Source organism: Plasmodium vinckei (genome assembly GCF_900681995.1).
Source record: "Plasmodium vinckei vinckei genome assembly, chromosome: PVVCY_13".
Taxonomy (NCBI): Eukaryota; Apicomplexa; class Aconoidasida; order Haemosporida; family Plasmodiidae; genus Plasmodium; species Plasmodium vinckei.
The window spans coordinates 2169571-2189840 of NC_051305.1; the positions used below are offsets into that span (position 1 = coordinate 2169571).

The following is a 20270-nucleotide window of genomic DNA, read 5'->3' on the forward strand; positions in this document are numbered from 1 at the left end:
CAAAAATCGAATTAAAACAAAATAAACTTGAATGACGAAGAAAGAAAAATATTGAACAAAGTAATGAATTTAGTATAGGATAAAAAATGAATACTAGTATATGAATGATTATATAATATTAATAGGTATAAAACTAAGTAATTATATATAGTTCTAATTAAGTTTTAATTTGATTTACTGTGATAATATAATTATTTAATTTATATGTTTACATATATATTTATATAACATGCATAAACGCGAAAGGGGATATACGCGTTTTATATATATAAAATACACTGATAAAATTGAATGTTGATATTTGTATATATACACATAAAAATATATAAATAAAATGAAACATTAGAAGGAAAAAGTTTGGAAATGATTACAATACAATTTTAAAAAATATATGCTCATCGTTTGTATAATATAGTTTATATATATTTATTTTTACCGCCTTATGTCATTTATTCATTGTTTGAATATTATACAGTATATATATGCATATTTTGACGATACAAATTTATAGAATAAAATAGATTGAATACAGTGGATAATACACAATGAAGGTGAAATTGATTTGCTGTATTATTATTTTTAGTATTTTAAATAAGTTGAAACTTGTAGATAGCGCATCATTGTTAGGAATCGATTTGGGAAGCGAGTATATAAAGGTGTCAATTGTATCACCAGGGAAAGGTTTTAACATATTATTAAATAATCAGAGTAAAAGGAAAATAACAAATGGCTTATCATTTGGTAGTAAAGTTAGAACATATGATGAGGACGCAAAAATATATAGCGGGAAATTTCCCCAACTAACTATATTAAATAGTAATAATTTGTTAGCATACAATTTATTTGAGTCGTTAAAAAATAAAGAAAACTATAATATTGAAAATTTTGGGGATGATAATGAAGCTTTTTTCAGTGATATAAATAATTATAGTTTTGATAAAGCTGAAGATGATAATGGGGTATCTGCTGAGAAATATTTTTCCTATGATTATGTTGTGGATCATAAAAGGGGTACTATCCATTTAAAAATGAAAGATAATATGGTTTTATCATCAGAAGAAATAACTGCAAATATTTTGGGTTATATTAAAAAATTAGCCTATAATCATCTAAATATTGATTATAAAAATAAAAGAAATGCAAATGTAAATATAGGTTGTGTTATATCAGTTCCTTGCAATTTTCCCCAAAGAAAAAAAGAAGCTTTATTAAATGCATCAAAAATAGCAGGATTAGAATTAGTAGGTATAATAAATGGTGTAACTGCTGCCGCTATACACAATGCCAATGATTTAGCATTGAATACAACAAAATTAACTATGTATTTAGATGTAGGAAGTAGTAATATTAATGTTGGTATTGCAAGTGTAAGCTATGTTGAAAACAATAAAGTTCGTACTCGAACTATTAATATGCATGCTTGTGAAGTTTTAGAAAATAATTCAGGAACTAAAATTGATATGTTGTTATCTGAACATTTAAGAAAAAAATTTGAAGAAAAATTTAATGTAAAAATAGAAAATGATAAAAAAGCTATGAGAAAATTATTAGCTGCAAGTAATAAAGCAAAATTATTATTAAGTGCTAAAAAATCTACTGATGTATTTATTGAAAGTTTACATAATAATAAAAGCTTACAAGAAACAGTTACACGCCAAGAGTTTGAAGATTTAATTCATGATGTAATAATGAAATTTAAAATACCTATAAATAATGCTTTACAAAAGGCATCATTTGAATTAAAGGATATTGAAGCTTTAGAATTAATAGGATCTTCATGGAGAATTCCTAAAGTTTTAAATGAAATAACTAATTTTTTTAATCCATTAACAGTTGGTATGCATTTAAATAGTGATGAAGCTGTAACAATGGGGGCTATATATATTGCAGCATATAACAGCGCCAATTATAGATTAAGAGGACTAGAATATACAGATATAATTTCAAATGAATATCGAATTTTAGTTGACAAGGAAGAAGGAGAAAACACAGATGAGGATAGTACTAAAAACGAACCCAAAGAATTAATTCCATATTTTTCTAAATATCCAGTTAACAAAGTTGTCGTATTAAAATATAGAAAAAATTTAAAATTTTCAGTTTATGAAAATGGAAAAGTTATTTCGAAGTATATAGTTGGAGAAACAAATACGGAAATAAAAAATGACCTTTTGGATGAGGCCAAAATTCACATAAAATTTAATCTCGACAAATTTGGTATTTTGAATGTAGAACATGTACATTTGGTATATGAAGAGGAAAAGGCTGAAGAAAAAGCCGAGGAAAAGAAAGAAGAAAAATCCGAGGAAAAAACTGAGGAAAAATCAGAAGAAAAGACTGAGGAAAAGTCAGAAGAAAAGACTGAGGAAAAACCAGAGGAAAAGGTCGAAGAAAAAAAGAAAAACATTATAAAACACAAAATCGCATTACCATATGAAACGAAATATATAAAACCAATACCATTAACTGCTGAAGAAGTTAAAGAAAAGAAAGAAACTTTAAAAAAATTAGATGATCATGATATAAACATATTTTTGAAATCAGAAAGAAAAAACAAATTAGAATCATTTATATACGAAACAAGAAGTAAAATGAAACAAGATAGTTATAAACAAGTGTGTAAAGAAGATGTTTTAAAACAATATATAGACAAATTAGAAGAATATGAAGAATGGTTATACACTGAAAAAGATGAACCATTAGAAAATGTAAATAATAAAATTAAAGATTTAGAAGATATATATTTACCTATTAAAGAAAGAGCAGAAGAATATGAACTTAGGGGACCACTTATTAAAAAAATTGATGAAAAAATTAAAGATACAAAAGAAAAATTGCTTGAGTATTATGAAACAAAACCATGGGCTGAAAAAACCCTAAAAATGATATCAAGTTCATTAGAAGAAACAATTAAATGGTGGAATAATGCAAAAGAAGAACAAAGTAAACTGGATAATTACTCTGCACCATATTTTAAAGCTAGAGATGTTGAATTAAGATTTAGCGCTATAAATGCTTTGGTTAAAAATGTGGAAAAAATTAAAGACCTTGTTAACCAAAAAGAGAAAGTAGAAAATGAAAGTAAAAATAATGATAATAAAGAAACAGAAAATAAAAACAATCAACAAGAAAATAAAACAGAAGAAAGTAATGATTCTGAAAAAGATAGCAAAACTGATAAATCAGAGGAAAGTCAAAACAAATCCGAGGAAAATTTAAAAACAGAGCAAACCAGTGAAGAAAAAGGAAAAGAAGAAGAAAAAAAAAGTGATACATTAGAACAAAAAGATGAATTATAATGTAGATTAATAAAATATGACGATTTTCTTATATTTTGAAGACATAAAACGTGAACACAACTACATATGTACGATATATATGTATATTTTTTCTTTTCTTTTCTTTTTTTTGTATTATAACGAAGTTCATTTTTCAATTTTGGCATAAATGGTTTACACTATTAGCAAAAATTATGAAAGGAAAGAAGAAAATTAATCTATCAACACAATTATATGATATATATATGCTCATACATTTTAACCGCTTTTACCTATGCGCTCATTTTGCACAGGGTTATTAAATACATATTTTTATTTATTTCTGTTGGCCCATTTATTGTTGCTTTTTTCTTTTTTTCATTTCATTTGTTTTATTTAAATATTTACAACAATGTTGTATGTGAATATTTTTTTCATTAGTATAAAAACTATGCCTTTTCAAATTTACTATAATAAATTAAATATGAAGAAAAAATTTTATTTGCATAATTTCTTTTATGAAAATGTGTGTTCCTAGCAAGTATATTGCATAGTTATACCCAACTATGTAAATATAAAAAGGGTGTTATTCCTTTTTTTAAAGTAGTAAAATGAATAAATTTATTTTCGCTTTATGGTAAACCAAAAGTATTTGTTGTTGCCATTATTATTTTGCTATATTTTATAAAATTATCACTTATTTGAAAAAGATATATATTATAATTTTTTTTATATTTTTTAAAAAACAAAAAGGTTAATAAAAACATAAAAAAATAAAAAAAAATTAAATCTTATTCAATACGATTAAACAAGTATTGTGAATATAAACAATTGTTAGAACAAACATGTGCATATATGCGTACATACGTATGTGCCTATATAAAGAATATGAACGCGTATAATAGCAATAACATAAAATGTGTAAATAAGCACATATATTACAGTAGGACAATATATGGAAGTATGATTACTATGATTTTTCATTAATAAAAAATAAAAAAAAACAAATACACATAGAAACATACACAAAAGTCGATGAATTATATTAGGCTATACCAAAAACGGGAAAAAATTAAAAAAATATTTATCATAAGTATAAAACTGTAAATAGTTGTATTCATATTGGGCATATTCCCTTTCAAAGAAATATAAAATATTGTCATTTCAATTTTGATTTTTTGCCAAATATACACTGAAATATAACAAATATCGATAATAAAAGATTGTACTTCAAATGAGTGCACACATAATTGTGTAAGTAGTGATGTTACGAATGTGAATTATAAGAATAATCACACACAATATTAAATTATTTTGATATAAATATGCAATTGCATTTGCATATTAAAAATATAAAAGAGAAAGGCAAAAGTTTACGATAATTACGCGTACTATATACTTCCTCCCAAATTTATGTTACTATAAACGTGTAATTTGGTCTTCATACACTGCTATGCTTAATATTATAAACAAAATTTCAACTAATACACATATCTTCTTCCATTATGACCTATCAAAGGATCCTTGTAACAATTACTCAAAAAAAAATGCATATAGTTTTAACTTTTTCCAATGCTTATAATAATTATTATAATTTGAAAATAAGCATTTCGCCAAATAAAAAGGTAATTATGAAAATATAAAGAAAAAGTGAATAAGAAATAAATGGAAAAAAGTGGATTGGAATCATTTGCTAATATAATTTGATTTGTACAAAGGGGAAAAATTAACATAGCAACCAAAAACTACTTATTTTTCATGTCTTATAATAACATATATCTGGTAAGAGGTGTATGGCTGCCTACTCTTAAATATCATTAAAAACTTGATAGTAAAAAAAAATAATTTTTATTGTGTGTGTTGACTTATAATGATGATATGCTGGGGTAATTTGTAACGTTTTTCCGTTACGTATATTAAATATTTTATAGAAATTAATATATTTTTATGAATGCTTATTATGCCTATATGAAATAATAATATATTATTTTCAGTATCACTGTTAATAGAAAAGTTATCATTATTGTTATAATTCGAATTACATTTATTCATGTCTATGCTAGTACTATCTGGGTAATTATTTACACTGCACTATTTTGCAAATTTTATATGTTAATATTTTCCCCTTAAAATGTTTTTTATTATTACACATATTTTGTTTATCTAAATAATATAGCATAATATTCTGTCTATACAAATAATCTTAGTTTTATTTTTTTTCCATATTTGCTATTCGACTAATCAATAAAATATATATATTTTATTATTGAAATATCATTGTATTTAGGTTTTAATTACTCATCATTAGATAGATATATAAATTTTTTTTCTTCGTTTTCCATTTCATTAGTCATATTGTGTATATTATAATTATTGTAAATATGATTGAGATTTATTCTTTGTTCATATGAATTTATGGAATTAATCTGATTAGTGTGTAAATTGTTTGGAAAATTTTAATTATGGTTTGATATAATCATTTATTATTAATGTTGTATATTGGCAATATATTATTGATAGTGTCCATATAATTATTATATTGTTTGTTTAGAATTACATTTTAAATAATTCTTCATTATTTTTATTTGTATTATAAAAAGATTGTAGTGAGAAATTTCCATTAAAATTATTTTCAAAATTTGTTTTATTTACAGGATTATATATACGTTTATCTAACCAGTTATTGTAATTGTGATTGCAAGTGGTAGTTGCATTATTTTCAATGTTATTATTATTACAGTAATTTCCAGTATTATTCATTCCGCTTTTTATGTAAAAATTTATTAAATCTGAAGCTTTTGAATTGTTAAAAAATTCATAATTTTGCATATTTATTTGATCATAATTAATATATTCACTGTTTGGAGATAAATTTATTCTGTCAAAACTGTTATATGAACGTGACAAACGTTGGTTTGTATTATTAGAATTATAATATAAACGTTCATTTTTTTTATTTACCAAAAAATTCATATCTCTATTATTTTCACATATATAATTTCCATGGTTGAATATATTACATAAAGTTGGATCGAATGGTGCATTAAGACGGTGTAAATTGTTGTTATTATTACTACTAAAAAGATGAGTGTTACACATATTTTCATTATTAATATTATGATTTCTAGAACAAAAACCAAGATTAAATTCATTTTCTAAACTTTTTATATTGTGACTACTACTACTAAAATTATAATTTATCATATTATTTCTAATATGGTTTTTAGCATTTTTATTTACATTGATATCTCTGTTATTTTTCCCATATATATTATCACCATAATAATTTGCGCTTGAATTTCGTCTTTTATGATATACACTGTTACAATTTCTGTTATTATCATTGCCATCATTATCATTGCTATAATTTTGGCACCCTTTACAATTTCCATTACTTCCATTATTATTATTATTATTATTATTGTTGTTATTACTGTAGTTATTATTGTTGTTATTATTGTTAGTGTAGCTACTGTTATTTCCACCACAGTTAGCTCCGCTATTAGTATGATCGTCTTCGTCATTGTGATTAATATTTATATGGTCAGGTTCGTCTGGGGTGTTTTCTTCATCATTTTGTTGATCATTGTTATTTTGATCAGATTCATCTGAATTTTGATCATTATTAATAATATGGTTGTTGGAATTATGAATATTTTGAAGATTCTCATGATTTATTTGTTCATTTATACTTCCAGTAATAGGAATATTTATATGTTCATTAATAAGCGGATTGTTATTGCAAGTTTGAATATTGCCAGAATTGTTTAACATTGTAATTTCGGGATAATTTAATTGAGAAGATAATTGTTGATTATTCATTTGCTCGATTAAGTTATAGCAATTTCGAATACCAAATATTCTGTATTCATTTTGATAGTTTAATAATGGCGTTAAATTATCAACTCGATATGAATTTTGCATAATATTTGTTTCATTTGGAAGATTACAAAATTGATTTTGTTCATAATTATTTCGTCCAAAAATATTGGCCATATTATTTGTAGCACTGCTATCAACATTATTAGTTGTGTTAATGACTGGATTATTTTCACCTGAGGTATTATTATTTATTTGTGTATTGGGGATGGAATTATTTTTATCATTATTATTTGAAATATCAGATGTATCCATAACTTCTTTATTTTCAATAACATCAATTAATCCACTTTTATATGGAACATCTTGATCAATTCTAAAATTTACAACACTTCTTCCTACTTGTAATGACATGGTATCTTTAGTAGATATTTCTCTAGCTTTTCTTAAAGCTACTAAAGTCCCAAATTTAGAATTATGGTCTTCTAATTTGAATGATCCTTCTTCATATTTTATAGTAGCATGATATCTAGAAATAGAAACATCAGGTATTCTAATATCTGATTCATGACCTCTACCTAATTTTAAATGTGTTTTATCAGCAAAACTTATTAAATGTACACCTTTACTTGTTTGTCCTATTATATTATCTAATACTATTAAAGGTGTTTTTAAATTGGGGATTTTTACTAATTGTATTAATTCCTCATTTTGTTTTATACTTTTAGGGTATTTTGTTTTGCATAATTCACAAGATATATCTTTTATAAATATTGAACCAGAAAATAATTGATCATTTAAATTTAATCGTCCATTTATCCATTTTCTTAAACATAATAAATGTGCATATTTGATAGAACCCTTGCAATCACATGGGCATATTAATGGGTCATTTTCTTGACTTCCTTCAATTAGGCAAATTCTGCATTGAATATTAGTTGAATCTACGATTGCTTCACATTTTTTAGATGGGGTATCATATAATTTTAATGAATTTAATGTGTCAACTGATTCTATAAATTGACGTACTTTAAGTCGAAATCGCCCTAATTTTATGATATCATTTTCATGCAATGAATAACTTTTATTAGGTAAATTTTTCACAATAATCCACAATTTTTTCACATTGTATTGGCTATTTAATGGATGTTCTGCTGGAGTTATTACATATTTATCTAACAAGGATAAAAATTATATAAAATATATAATGAATAAATAAAAAAAATATATACAAATAACAGTCTCATTCTATATATATATTATACATGCATTGTCTTTTCTTTTTAATTTACTTTCTTCGGGGCGCACTGATAAAAGATAATCTTGTGCTGTGTTAGGTAAACATTGTGGATTATCGGCTACACAGGAAACCTGTGCTTTTGAACGAAATAATTTTATTGGCGATGAAATTAAAAATGTTTTTTTATTTACTTGCTGAGCTTCATAATCAAACAGATCATGGCTATCTCTAGTCCATGTTTTGGTTTCAATTCTCAACCTGTGCAAAAAATAAAAAAAAATTATATGTGTATAATATATATACACTACTATTTGCACATATTTTTGTATACGTGTGTATGCACTATTTATTTAAGTAAAACGATACTATAATTATTTTTGTTCTATTTCTCTTCATATTATGCCACATATTTTTTAATATTCATAAAGAGAATTAAAACGTAAACAATAGCATATTTTCCTCGAACAAATAAATAGGCATCCATGTATATATATACAGCATAATGATTTCGAGAAATACACATTATTAGTATAAACAATGCAATTCTCATAAAATAAAATACAAAATCGATTGTATGAATGTATTACATTTTCTAGTTGTTTTATTGAATAATTTGAAAATTTAACAAAACCACCAAAAAACGAAAAACAGAAAAAAAAAAATATATATTTCCTTAATGATTCATATATAGATATTTATCTACTCTGAAACATATATAGTTATTCTTTCTTTTCTGTATTTTCAGTTATATTATTAAAATGGTAACTTGTCAACTTTGAAAAACTATCATTCCTCAATTAACTAAAGTTCATGCTCTATAATTGCCCCTCACACATATATATATTTTGGCCTTTGATGATTTTTCTGTTTATGTTTTATATATCTTAAAACAAGGAAATCAAACTCTAAATAACTATTTATAATAGTGTATTTGTTTTTTGTTTTGGTTTTTGATGAATATGTGTGGTGTGTATCTGATATTTGGTTTTATACTTTTATACAAGTTAATCAATTAATAAAAAGATACAAAAATATATTCTGAAACAAAATCATACTTAGACGTAATCTAATAATAAATCCCTCACACCAAAAAATATATAAATATATAATATACAAAAAAAAATATATGTGCGATTAAATTGGCCTAATGTTTCTGAAACAAATTATGCATGTGTAAAAATACAATTATCCATTAAATTTTACAAAACGAAAAAAAAATTGGGTATTAATAAAAATTACATATGCACATACACAAAAACAAATAAAAAAATATGAAAATAAAATGAATAAATATTATGTATTTATACACATGTGTGTACAAAATATTCATAATTGTTCTGTGAAAATACTGGCTTGTATGCAATAATATATGCATAAAATACTAATAAAAAATATATTCCTATTAAATCAAATACTATTATGCATAATTTTATTTACATAACTATGAGTTATAATTATACTACTACATTTTTTACACTTTGCCAAATATATAATTATCTATGCATAATCATATTTTCATATTAATAAAATAAATTCTTATATTTATTTTCTTATCCGAAGGATAATATGTATTAGTATATGTGCCAAATTACTAACAATAATATAATACAAAAATACTTATGAGATACTCATGGATCATTAAAATGTACAGTGTAATGTAATATATATAATAAAAGACGCACCTTTTAAAAATTATAAAAAATTAAAAAGTAAAATAAGAAAAACTAAGATACTATAACTTATGTTCCTAGTTATAAATAAAACAAAAAGAAAGAAGTTATATAAGCAAATAATATGAAACTATTAAATATATGTGTGTATATTACTATATATATAAGCTGCAGACTCGCGTAATAAATAACAAAATTAAAATGAATTACACATTAAATTCAACTAAATAATGTCATAAATGCTTTAAGTTCCTATATTAGTACGAAAACATATATAACTGTGTGTAATAACAAATATATAAATTAACTTTATCAGAAATACTTTTCCGTTTTTTAATGCAATATGGTAATTTTCATTATATGAACAAATTTATGTAATAATGTTATATTAAAACAAATACTTAATGTGCTACATAAAAAATGGTTATAATCATAAATGTGTATAAAAATTTATGTAATAATTTATAATGCTATGTATATATTTACACCTACGTATGTATAATTTGTGTTACATCATTTCACTTATTTACTTCAATATGTAATTGCAAATTAAATAAATATGAATATACTTTATAAAATCATTGATTATATATAACTAATAATATTTAACAGCTATGTATGTACAAATAGCATTTCACATAATATGCATCGCTTTGTTTTGATATGTTTAATGGTACATATAAAAATTAAAACATATTAGTACTTAGTATTTAAAAACGATTGTATTGTATTGTATTAGTTACAAATAAATATGTAATTGCGTATAATGTAATTTTTAAAACTTGTCTGTGTGTATGTATATATATATTTCATATTAAAAGACAACTATATATTTTGTTTTTCTACATAAATGTTGATATTGATTCTTATCTAATATATTTTAGGTTATATTTATTTACTCTTTTTTAATTTTTGTTGTAATTTTTTATCACTTTATTTTTCTTTATGTTATTTATTTATTGTTTATTATTATTTTATTTTATTATGTGTGTTTTTTATCATTAAATTATTTACTATTTTATTATTTTTACACTTTTCCTTTTCTATAGTTGTGCGTTGTTTTTTTCTTTTTTTCATAAGTAATAATTATTATTTTTTGTGTTCTATGTATATGCACATTGTTTGGGAAATTTATTTTATTATTTTTTATTTGCAATTACTCTCTATTATAAAAAAAACAAAAAAATGAAAATTACACACATGTAATTTTTTAAATTTTTATAAATATTGTGGTCATAAAAAATCAATAGAAATTTTTATAAAAATGGAGAACACATGTGTTAAATTTGATGCACATTTTTAATAATTTTCACCATTTTTTATAGTGCATGTTGCATACTTAATATATGAAATAAAAAAAGTTGTAGATATGATGGTGCATCGATTTAATTTAAAATTAAAAAATAACAATATAATAGAAGAATTATGCATGAAATATTTATAGAAACCGATGCATAATTATTTTTATTTCCACGTCATTTTTTCCCGTTATAGAAATGTGGGCATGCATTTTTTTTTAAAATACACAAGTGCTATATACGTATATTTACGTATATATATATAGTACTATATATTGTTGTTTATTTATATTTTATAACATATTAAGTATATATATTATTTCAAAAATTATTTTCACAAAATTAATAAATTTATGCTTGATAAAGGCAAAATTGGTGTAATATATATTTTTTGTGCATAATTGTCCATTAGAATTTATTTAATTTATGGAGCATTATTATTTTAACACATTTTAATAAATTTATAAAATATTATATAAGCGTAATATTCTGAATTGTTATCTTTGTAACAAATATTATTCAAGTACCAATCCATTTCCTGTTGATAGTTTTCCTGCAGTCTGCTGCCACATGTGCTGCTGCGTCCTATTTCTTTGCAGTTCTGGCATTCGTATAGTATATATATGGATGCATATAGCACAGTATATATAGTCAAAAAATATTTTCTCGGTTTTAATCCTTTGATGAAATATATAAATGATTCACAATAGCACTACTGCTAGTGATAATATTTTTCTCTTATTTGTTCATAAAAATATGTTGCACATATTAAAAAAAAATACTAAAATGAATATCAACAACATTTAAAATAATTATATAATTTTAAATTAATAACAATGTGAATGTGTAAATAGTATGCATATATATGTGCTATTATTTTTATACCCAGGTAATTACTTTTTTTATTCTAAAGGTTTATACAAATTGTTGTATCTTTTTTATTTTAAGGTGTTGTATCAGTTTTAACACATTAAAAATAATATACCATATATATAAAGTAATAAATTAAAAGAAAAAATATTTTTTGCACATTTGGGGATTTTACTTTTATGCATAATACTTAAACCTTTTTAAAGGATATTTTAGGGAATTAAAAAAATAGAGTAAAAAAACATGGGTGTATGTAGTATTGGAAATGGTAAAAATTTGCATACATTTATAATTTCTTAAGTACAAATATATATTTAAAAAAAGTGTGAATAATAAAATAAATCAAATAAACAAGTTACTCACTAGAACTGCTATCATTATATGAATCATCTGTACATAGTTCATATGAATACCCAGCAATAGTATTGAATGGTATTTCATATATTTGGTTTCCTACGCGAATAGAAATAGAATTAACGTATATATAAAACTCATTTGAATCATTAACCTCATTTTGAGCTTGATCATTGTTATAGTTAATTATTTTATTTATATCAAACCAAATATTATCATTTATATTTAAACTATTATTTTGTATAAGTCCATCTAAACTTATATCGGTATATGCTAATGACATATGACAGATTCTATTAGTAGAAAAAATATCACTTAAACCAAAATCACTTAGTATACGGTTAATTTTTTCCATTATGGAATTTAAATGGATTTCTTGGTCTTCTTCTTTTACTGAATAAGCACAAAAATATTTGTCGTTTTTTTGGCTTTTGTATAAATCAACTGTGTTTTTAAAGAAGAGGTAAAAACTGAAAAAAATAAACAAAATATATAATATTACAATTCATGAATCCATACTCTAATATATGATATTTCCTGGTATTTTATAGCCCCAGACATTCATACTACATATAAAAATTATGCCTCCATTTTGTTGAAGTGTGTGAAAACACAAAAAACATTTTTTTATCATATATTTAAAAATAATTACCATTTTTGGGTTTTTAGGTTTTCTCGTATTTTTTCAATAAACGGTTCAATCATATGCCTCTTTATTTTCAAAGAATCTGCAATGGTTATATGTAACATATCCATAGAATTGTTTTGTGATGCTTGTTTAAATTTTGTTTGATCATCATTTAATTTATATAGCTGGTAAAAAATATGTTTTTTAATTTCCTTTTCCTTTTTTTTATTTTGAGAATTAGATGAATCGTTATCATTTGTGCTTATACCCAGCTGTTTTTCTAGTAGTTTGTGCAAGAGGCCAAAGCAAAATTCACATTTTTTTTTAATATCTTTGTTGCATTTTACTGAATAAAAAATAATGAAACACACATAAAACATATATCTATTATACTCTCATTACATATATAGAATGGAAAAATAAATTAGTGTTGATACTAATTTGTAAGATTACTAAACAATGCATCTATATGTATAATATATATATGTTGTACGTATGCATAAAACATTTTAAACTCGCAAAATTTTCTTATTTTACTACCTGGTATATAAATATACGAGTAATAGTCTCCCTGATTAGACATTTTGCTTTATGTTTTCATCTTATTTTTATTCATCCCGTTTGTTCTCATTCATATTTGCAAAAAAAAAGTAAAAAATCAAAGGCTCATCAAAATAATGTCCTTCGGAATGATGAAAAATTACATGTTAAAAATGCATATATTTAATAGAGAAAAATAATAAATTAATAAATAAATATAAATAAATATATAAATATATAGTTTATATGTGCACGTGGTATCGTGCTCACTAGTTCGTATTCATTTAAGAATCAACATACGCATAAAATTTTATACTTCTAACTAATAAAAAAAAATATTGGATATACACAAAATGCGCATGTAAATGGATAATACATATTCATAGATTTTGTGAATTATTCAAAAACCAACAGATTGAGGGCTTTAAGGTCAAGAGAAAAAAATGGAAAAGTGAACATGTGGAATATGCATATATATTCATGACTATGAGAAGGCATGGACACCATATCCTCTGAATTTTAATCATTTAAGCTTAAAAAAAAAGTGACATATTTTATTTTGTGTCCCCAGTAGGTAGGTTATGCATCTAAAATGGTGAATGAATAATAGTTTAAAAAATGTAATTATATTTTTTATATTTTTGATTTCATTTTTAATGAGTTTATAATTTATATCAAAAAAATAAAAGAAAGAAAAATATATACGAACAAATATACGCATATATATTTAGTGTGTTGTTCATTTTTCCAGAGAAAGAAACATGAAAATTCTTGTTCTGTTTTTTAGTTACAGCATATTTGTTCTGCCTTATTCTAATTTGGTGTACGGAATATCAAAGGATAGAAAATGTTGTGAATATGGGAATTCTGTTGACAACAATAAAATGCTATATGTAGCTGGTTCAGTAAGAAAAAGAAGAAAAACATTTAAAAATAAGAGAAATATTTCAAATTTTGAAAGAGAAGGAAATCCAAATGGATATAAATGCGTTGGCAGTAAAGGAATATATGCCACGAAACAAAATTCGGAATTTGATGCAACTAGAAATAAGGAAGAAAATATTAAAGGTTGTTATAGTAATGAAAATGCACAGGATGAGGAAAAAAATAAAAAGGTGAAAATACCGAAAGTTGGAAATGCAATGCCAGAAAAAAAACCTGATTGGTTTCATGTACCTGCACCAAGTGGTGAAAAATATAAAAAATTAAAAGCAGATTTAGGTAAATTAAAACTTCATACAGTTTGTGAAGAGGCACAATGCCCTAATATTGGAGAGTGCTGGAATATTGGAACAGCTACTATTATGTTATTGGGTGATACATGCACACGAGGGTGTAAATTTTGTTCAATAAAAACTTCATCAAAACCACCACCCCCAGATATTAATGAACCTTTTAACACAGCTAAAGCAATTTGTGAATGGGATATAAATTATATTGTTTTAACTTCAGTTGATAGAGATGATTTACCCGATGGTGGCGCAGATCATTTTGCTAAAACTGTAGAGTTAATCAAATTTTCAAAGCCTAATATTTTGATTGAATGCTTAGTTTCCGATTTCCAAGGAAATAAAGATTCAATAAAGAGACTTGCATTAAGTGGGTTAGATGTATATGCACATAATATAGAAACTGTTAAACGTTTACAGAAGTATGTAAGAGATAAAAGAGCTAATTATGAACAATCGCTGTTTGTATTAAAAACAGCAAAGGAAATTAATCCAAATTTATATACTAAAACTAGCATTATGCTAGGGTTAGGGGAAACAGAAGACGAAATAATACAAACTATGAAAGATGCTCGATCGAATGACGTAGATGTTATAACATTTGGGCAATACTTAAGGCCAACTAAAAATCATCTAAATGTTGTTGAATATATTTCACCGCAAATGTTTAATTATTATAAAGATGTTGGTTTAAAAATGGGTTTTAGGTATATAGCTAGTGGTCCATTGGTTAGGTCGTCTTATATGGCAGGGGAATATTTTATGAAAAATATGGTGGAAAAGGGAAGAAATCAGAAAAATCAACAAATTAAACCGGTCGAAGTCAGCAAATAATGAAATTATGTTTTTTATAGCATAAAAAGATATAACAATTATATTGTGGAAACATTTTTTTTGTTATTCAATATTGAGATGAGTCGAAATTAGTAACAGAATTGACAGATTTACTGAATGTGTGCAGAGATAAATAAAACATCGCAAAATCAGTGCTTTCATTCGAGTGCATGCTTTTTTAGTCTATGTGTTTGTTTTGGTGCACACATAATTATTGTTTGTACCCATATATGCACTATTTTTTACTTATATGGATAAACTGTTTTTTTTTTTTCAAAATATACGTTTTTTATACGCATGCCAGTGCTAGATTTCTCAAGCTATTTAGTTAATTGGAGTTTTGCACTAAAAATGCTTTAGAGTTAAAAGTTTAAAAAAATGAAAAATGAAAAAATGCAAAGTACAAAACAACGAAACAATAAATATGGGATGTTATTCAACTCGTTTGAAAATAGATAGTAACATCCGATTTGTTTGTACATCATACTGGAAAGTTATTGCTCTAAAAACTCCTGTATGATGATGGAATTTTTGGCGATGATTTGAATGTCCGGACGCCTCTGTAATATAAGTTTAATTTTGTTTAAAGGTATTTGTAAATCCTTAGATCGGTATTCCGGGGATATAGAGGTATCATTTAAGTCGTCATAATTATAATTATCATTTAGAAGTGAGTTAGTTAATTTTGTAACTTGATTAATCCAATTATTTTTATTTGGTAATGGTATTTTTTTATTTTTGACATGATTGATTTTATTTTTTAGCACATCAATGTCACATGTAAATAATTTTATAAGTTCACGCAAATATGGCATGGAATATAACAAAGTATTAGAGTTTCCAAATTTATTAATATTTTCTGTTGTTTTGCATAAATCATCTATTTGTTGCAAAATAGTGTGAGAATTTCCAAGGAAAATATTAAATGTATCTTGATTGTGTAAAAATGTAACTCCTTGATCTATTAAAAAGTTTATAATAGATTGATCCAATTTATGCAATACTTTATTAGCGATTTCTAAAAACATATGGTCAAATACAATTTTTTTAATTTTATATAAATTATTTAATATATATTCATGAAAAATGTCATGAACAGTAAATAAATTATAAATTCGGATAGATATAAAATGATAGAAAGCATCTAAAAAGTTACTAAGCATTTTATTTTGTAATGAGATAAAACTTGATATCATTTCTTTTATATATTTTTTATATTTAAAATTAAATAAATAAGTATTTATAGAATATATCGAAACATATAACAAACAAGTGGTAGTACACTCGCTAACTAAATCATTAATATTATTCCAATGTTTACGAAACTCATCCTTAACAATTATTAATATATTTTTTAAAACATTATTTGCATAATCTTCCATAAATTCACTATTACTTTCAAAATGTAATAATCTCTTTGTTATATTTTTTAACAATTCAATAAATATATCACCATATTCATTTATACAATCATTTTCTTCTAATATTATATTATTTTTTAATTTAATACAACAATCATTTTCAGACATATCATTTAGTATATTAGAAAGAAACTCATTTTCTATTAATATAAAAAAATCCCGAACACACATTCCTCTAAGTTCGATATTTTCACTAGAACTACGAGTTTTATCTTTGTTCATATTTTTTATTAACATATCATCATCTGAATAGTTGTATTTATTAGCATCATTTTCTTCTACTCCATTTTCATCCTTTACAAATGTACTAGATTTTTTTAAATTGTGTGTAAGATTTATTGAATCTGAATTATTATCAACCGAATTACGTACTGAGTCGTCATTCAATAATTCAACATATGTATTTGTGAAAAAATCTTCCAATAAATATTTACAATTATAATTGTCATATATAAACCATTTATTATATATCATAATAATATGATGGATAAAATTGAAAAATGATTTTTTTATGTCATTTTTATATCTTTCATTCAAATAATACATGTTAATAAAGTAGGAAATTCTACTTAGTATATATAATCTGCAATCTGCAATAATTTTATAGTTTAATTTTTTCATTGCTTTGTCATAATTTATTATTTCATAATATATATTTCTTTTTTCGTCATTTGTCATATTGTTATACATCATGTAATATGTTTCTACCCCCACCTCATTAGAATTATTTTGTGTATCAATATTATATTTATTATTTTCATCTTTGTTTTTGTGTATATCCATGTGATCGTGATCATAAGTTTTATTTCCATTTTTATACATGAAAAAATCTTGTAATGCATAATGAAATATAACATTTTTGCTTAAATCCATTAAATTATCATAATTTATTAACATTTTAAAAATATAACTACTTATAATGGATTGATAGAATAAATATTTCAAACCCCATTCAGGTTTATCAAACTTAAACAAGGGGCTTTCGTGATTTTGGAAAAATGATCTAAAAAATTGAATTATTATTTCTGACATTTTATCAACATAGCTCATTGAACATTCACAATTTTCGAAAGAAAATGGCATCGTTGGATGGTCAGATTGAGCATCTTCATTATCATTGCTATCACTATTACTACTGCTGTATTTTTTATTTGTATTTTGCCTATTTATATAGGTTTGTATTTTTTCAATTAAATGCCAACTAAATATTATGTTAACAAATTCGAAGCTTTCCCTTTTTATCAATGAAATGTATGCATCATTAAATATGGTTGAACTATTAATTGAATCTATAAATGTATTTTTATTTTTTTTTAATTTTTCTTCAAACATATTTGCGGATTTATCATATGTGTTATTATTGTGCATTGAAGGTATATTAGAAAAGTTATCAGAAATTGTATCTAAGTTAAGCATATTATTCATAGGGTCGATTTCAGTATTATATTTTGTATTTTCTTTTCGATTTTCTGATGCTACGATTTCCTTATTAATTTGATTTTCGATTTCCCCGTCCATGTTATTTATAATTTCTTCAAGTGCATCGATAGAAACATGAGAAATGTTGTTTCCCCATTGTATACTTGATAATAATAATTTAATTTTATTAAAATAGTATTGTGAAATTAATGTTATAATAAATTGGATATCTTTAATTATCATCCTTTTTGCATTTGTTTTAAAAATGTGTATTTTTTTAACAACGTCTAAAATTAGGTATAATGAATGATCATAATTTCTACTAACTGCATATTTTTTTGCTTTTTCTAAATTACTTAATATATTTTTTATCGAAATAAGATATTCTTTTTGTTTTTTTAAATTTCTTATTATTTTTATTTCTTTTATCATGTGCTCAATTATATTTGTATTAGCGCTTTCTTCAACTATTTGGTTATTTTTTAATTCCTTTTTTATATAATATATTTTATGTAAATTATCATTTTCAATTTTTATTTCACGTCCTGCTTCCATTTCGAGTTGTGTTTTTATTTTACTAATTTGGGATTCACTATCACATATATATATGTCAACATTTTTATAAATATGTTCAATGTTTATATCTTTTAATTTGTCACTGTTAAGATATTTGCCAAGTAATAGTATATTACCAGAGCAGTATTTTAAATATTTATTATTTTTTATGAATACATTAACTATTTTGTTTTCATCTTTATTATTCCCATAACCATTGACAGCTATTTGATTAAACAATACTCTCCGATATGTTTCGTTTATCCCATTTTTATCATTATAACTTTTTTCCTCAAAATAAATATTATTTTTGTTTCTTTTTTTTAATTGTTTTTTTAAAAAAATGGATAACATTTGTTTTATTTCCTCTTTGATATTTTTGGTGTCTTCTAATGTTTGTTTGTTTTTTTTTTCCTTATAGGATATTATCGCATTTTTTAAAACCCTTTCAATATTATTTCTTCTGTATTCATCTTCATTTTTCTCTTCTTTCTTTATTTGGAGTGTATCTTTTCGATCAAAATAGCTAGCGATGAACATTTTCCTGATTTTTCGCTAGTTAATAAAGAAAACTATCACCTTGTTTATTCTTTTCTTAAGAAAAGTGTATGAGAAATATTTATATTTTAATTAATTTAAAATTTTAACATTGTATCTGTATCTCTTTTATGTTATTTTTTATACATCTATGCCTATATTTTTGTATAAAAACTATATACTAATTGACTTATGTAGTTCTTTTCCACGGTGGTATATATTACATATTCAAGATTTGGCCGATTATGCCATTGGTTGATTTGTTTTTTTCTCTCTATATGTACAAGGAAAAAGTGTATTGTTCTGCACACTTTTAATTATTCCTTCTTTTAATGTTAAAAAATGTTATCAGAGTGATGAATAACTTTTTTTTTTAGTTCCAATTACCAAGTAAAGAGTATTAAAACAAAAAAATAAAAAACGGAAAAATTTTCTTTATTACTAAAAACAAAGTTAATAAAGCTATAAATATACTGATATCATTTTTAACAAATATAATTTTTTTGGCGACTTTTATAACGAATTTTTTGAATTATAAATGGACTTAAAATAAATATATGCATACGCGCCATACATACATAAATACAAAATTATAAAAA

General features: G+C 23.6%; 5 protein-coding genes across 5 annotated transcripts; 2 read left to right on the forward strand and 3 right to left on the reverse strand.

Moving 5' to 3' along the window:
• Positions 1–545: 545 nt before the first annotated feature.
• Positions 546–3299, forward strand: PVVCY_1306030 (heat shock protein 110, putative; the record flags this gene model as incomplete). The annotated part of the gene is made up of 1 exon (XM_008624274.1): positions 546–3299. The coding sequence occupies one exon, from the start codon at positions 546–548 to the stop codon at positions 3297–3299; it is 2754 nt and encodes a 917-aa protein (XP_008622496.1).
• A 2511-nt stretch (positions 3300–5810) lies between these two features.
• PVVCY_1306040 (zinc finger protein, putative) lies at positions 5811–8817 on the reverse strand (the record flags this gene model as incomplete). The annotated part of the gene is made up of 3 exons (XM_037634795.1): positions 5811–8251; positions 8369–8574; positions 8813–8817. 3 exons carry the CDS (start codon positions 8815–8817, stop codon positions 5811–5813), a joined length of 2652 nt encoding a protein of 883 aa, XP_037490842.1.
• A 3692-nt stretch (positions 8818–12509) lies between these two features.
• Positions 12510–13719, reverse strand: PVVCY_1306050 (U6 snRNA phosphodiesterase, putative; the record flags this gene model as incomplete). Its single annotated transcript, XM_008624276.1, has 3 exons — positions 12510–12978; positions 13161–13482; positions 13677–13719. 3 exons carry the CDS (start codon positions 13717–13719, stop codon positions 12510–12512), a joined length of 834 nt encoding a protein of 277 aa, XP_008622498.1.
• A 718-nt stretch (positions 13720–14437) lies between these two features.
• Positions 14438–15739, forward strand: PVVCY_1306060 (lipoyl synthase, putative; the record flags this gene model as incomplete). The annotated part of the gene is made up of 1 exon (XM_008624277.1): positions 14438–15739. The coding sequence occupies one exon, from the start codon at positions 14438–14440 to the stop codon at positions 15737–15739; it is 1302 nt and encodes a 433-aa protein (XP_008622499.1).
• A 494-nt stretch (positions 15740–16233) lies between these two features.
• Positions 16234–19674, reverse strand: PVVCY_1306070 (conserved Plasmodium protein, unknown function; the record flags this gene model as incomplete). The annotated part of the gene is made up of 1 exon (XM_008624278.1): positions 16234–19674. The coding sequence occupies one exon, from the start codon at positions 19672–19674 to the stop codon at positions 16234–16236; it is 3441 nt and encodes a 1146-aa protein (XP_008622500.1).
• Positions 19675–20270: the final 596 nt, after the last annotated feature.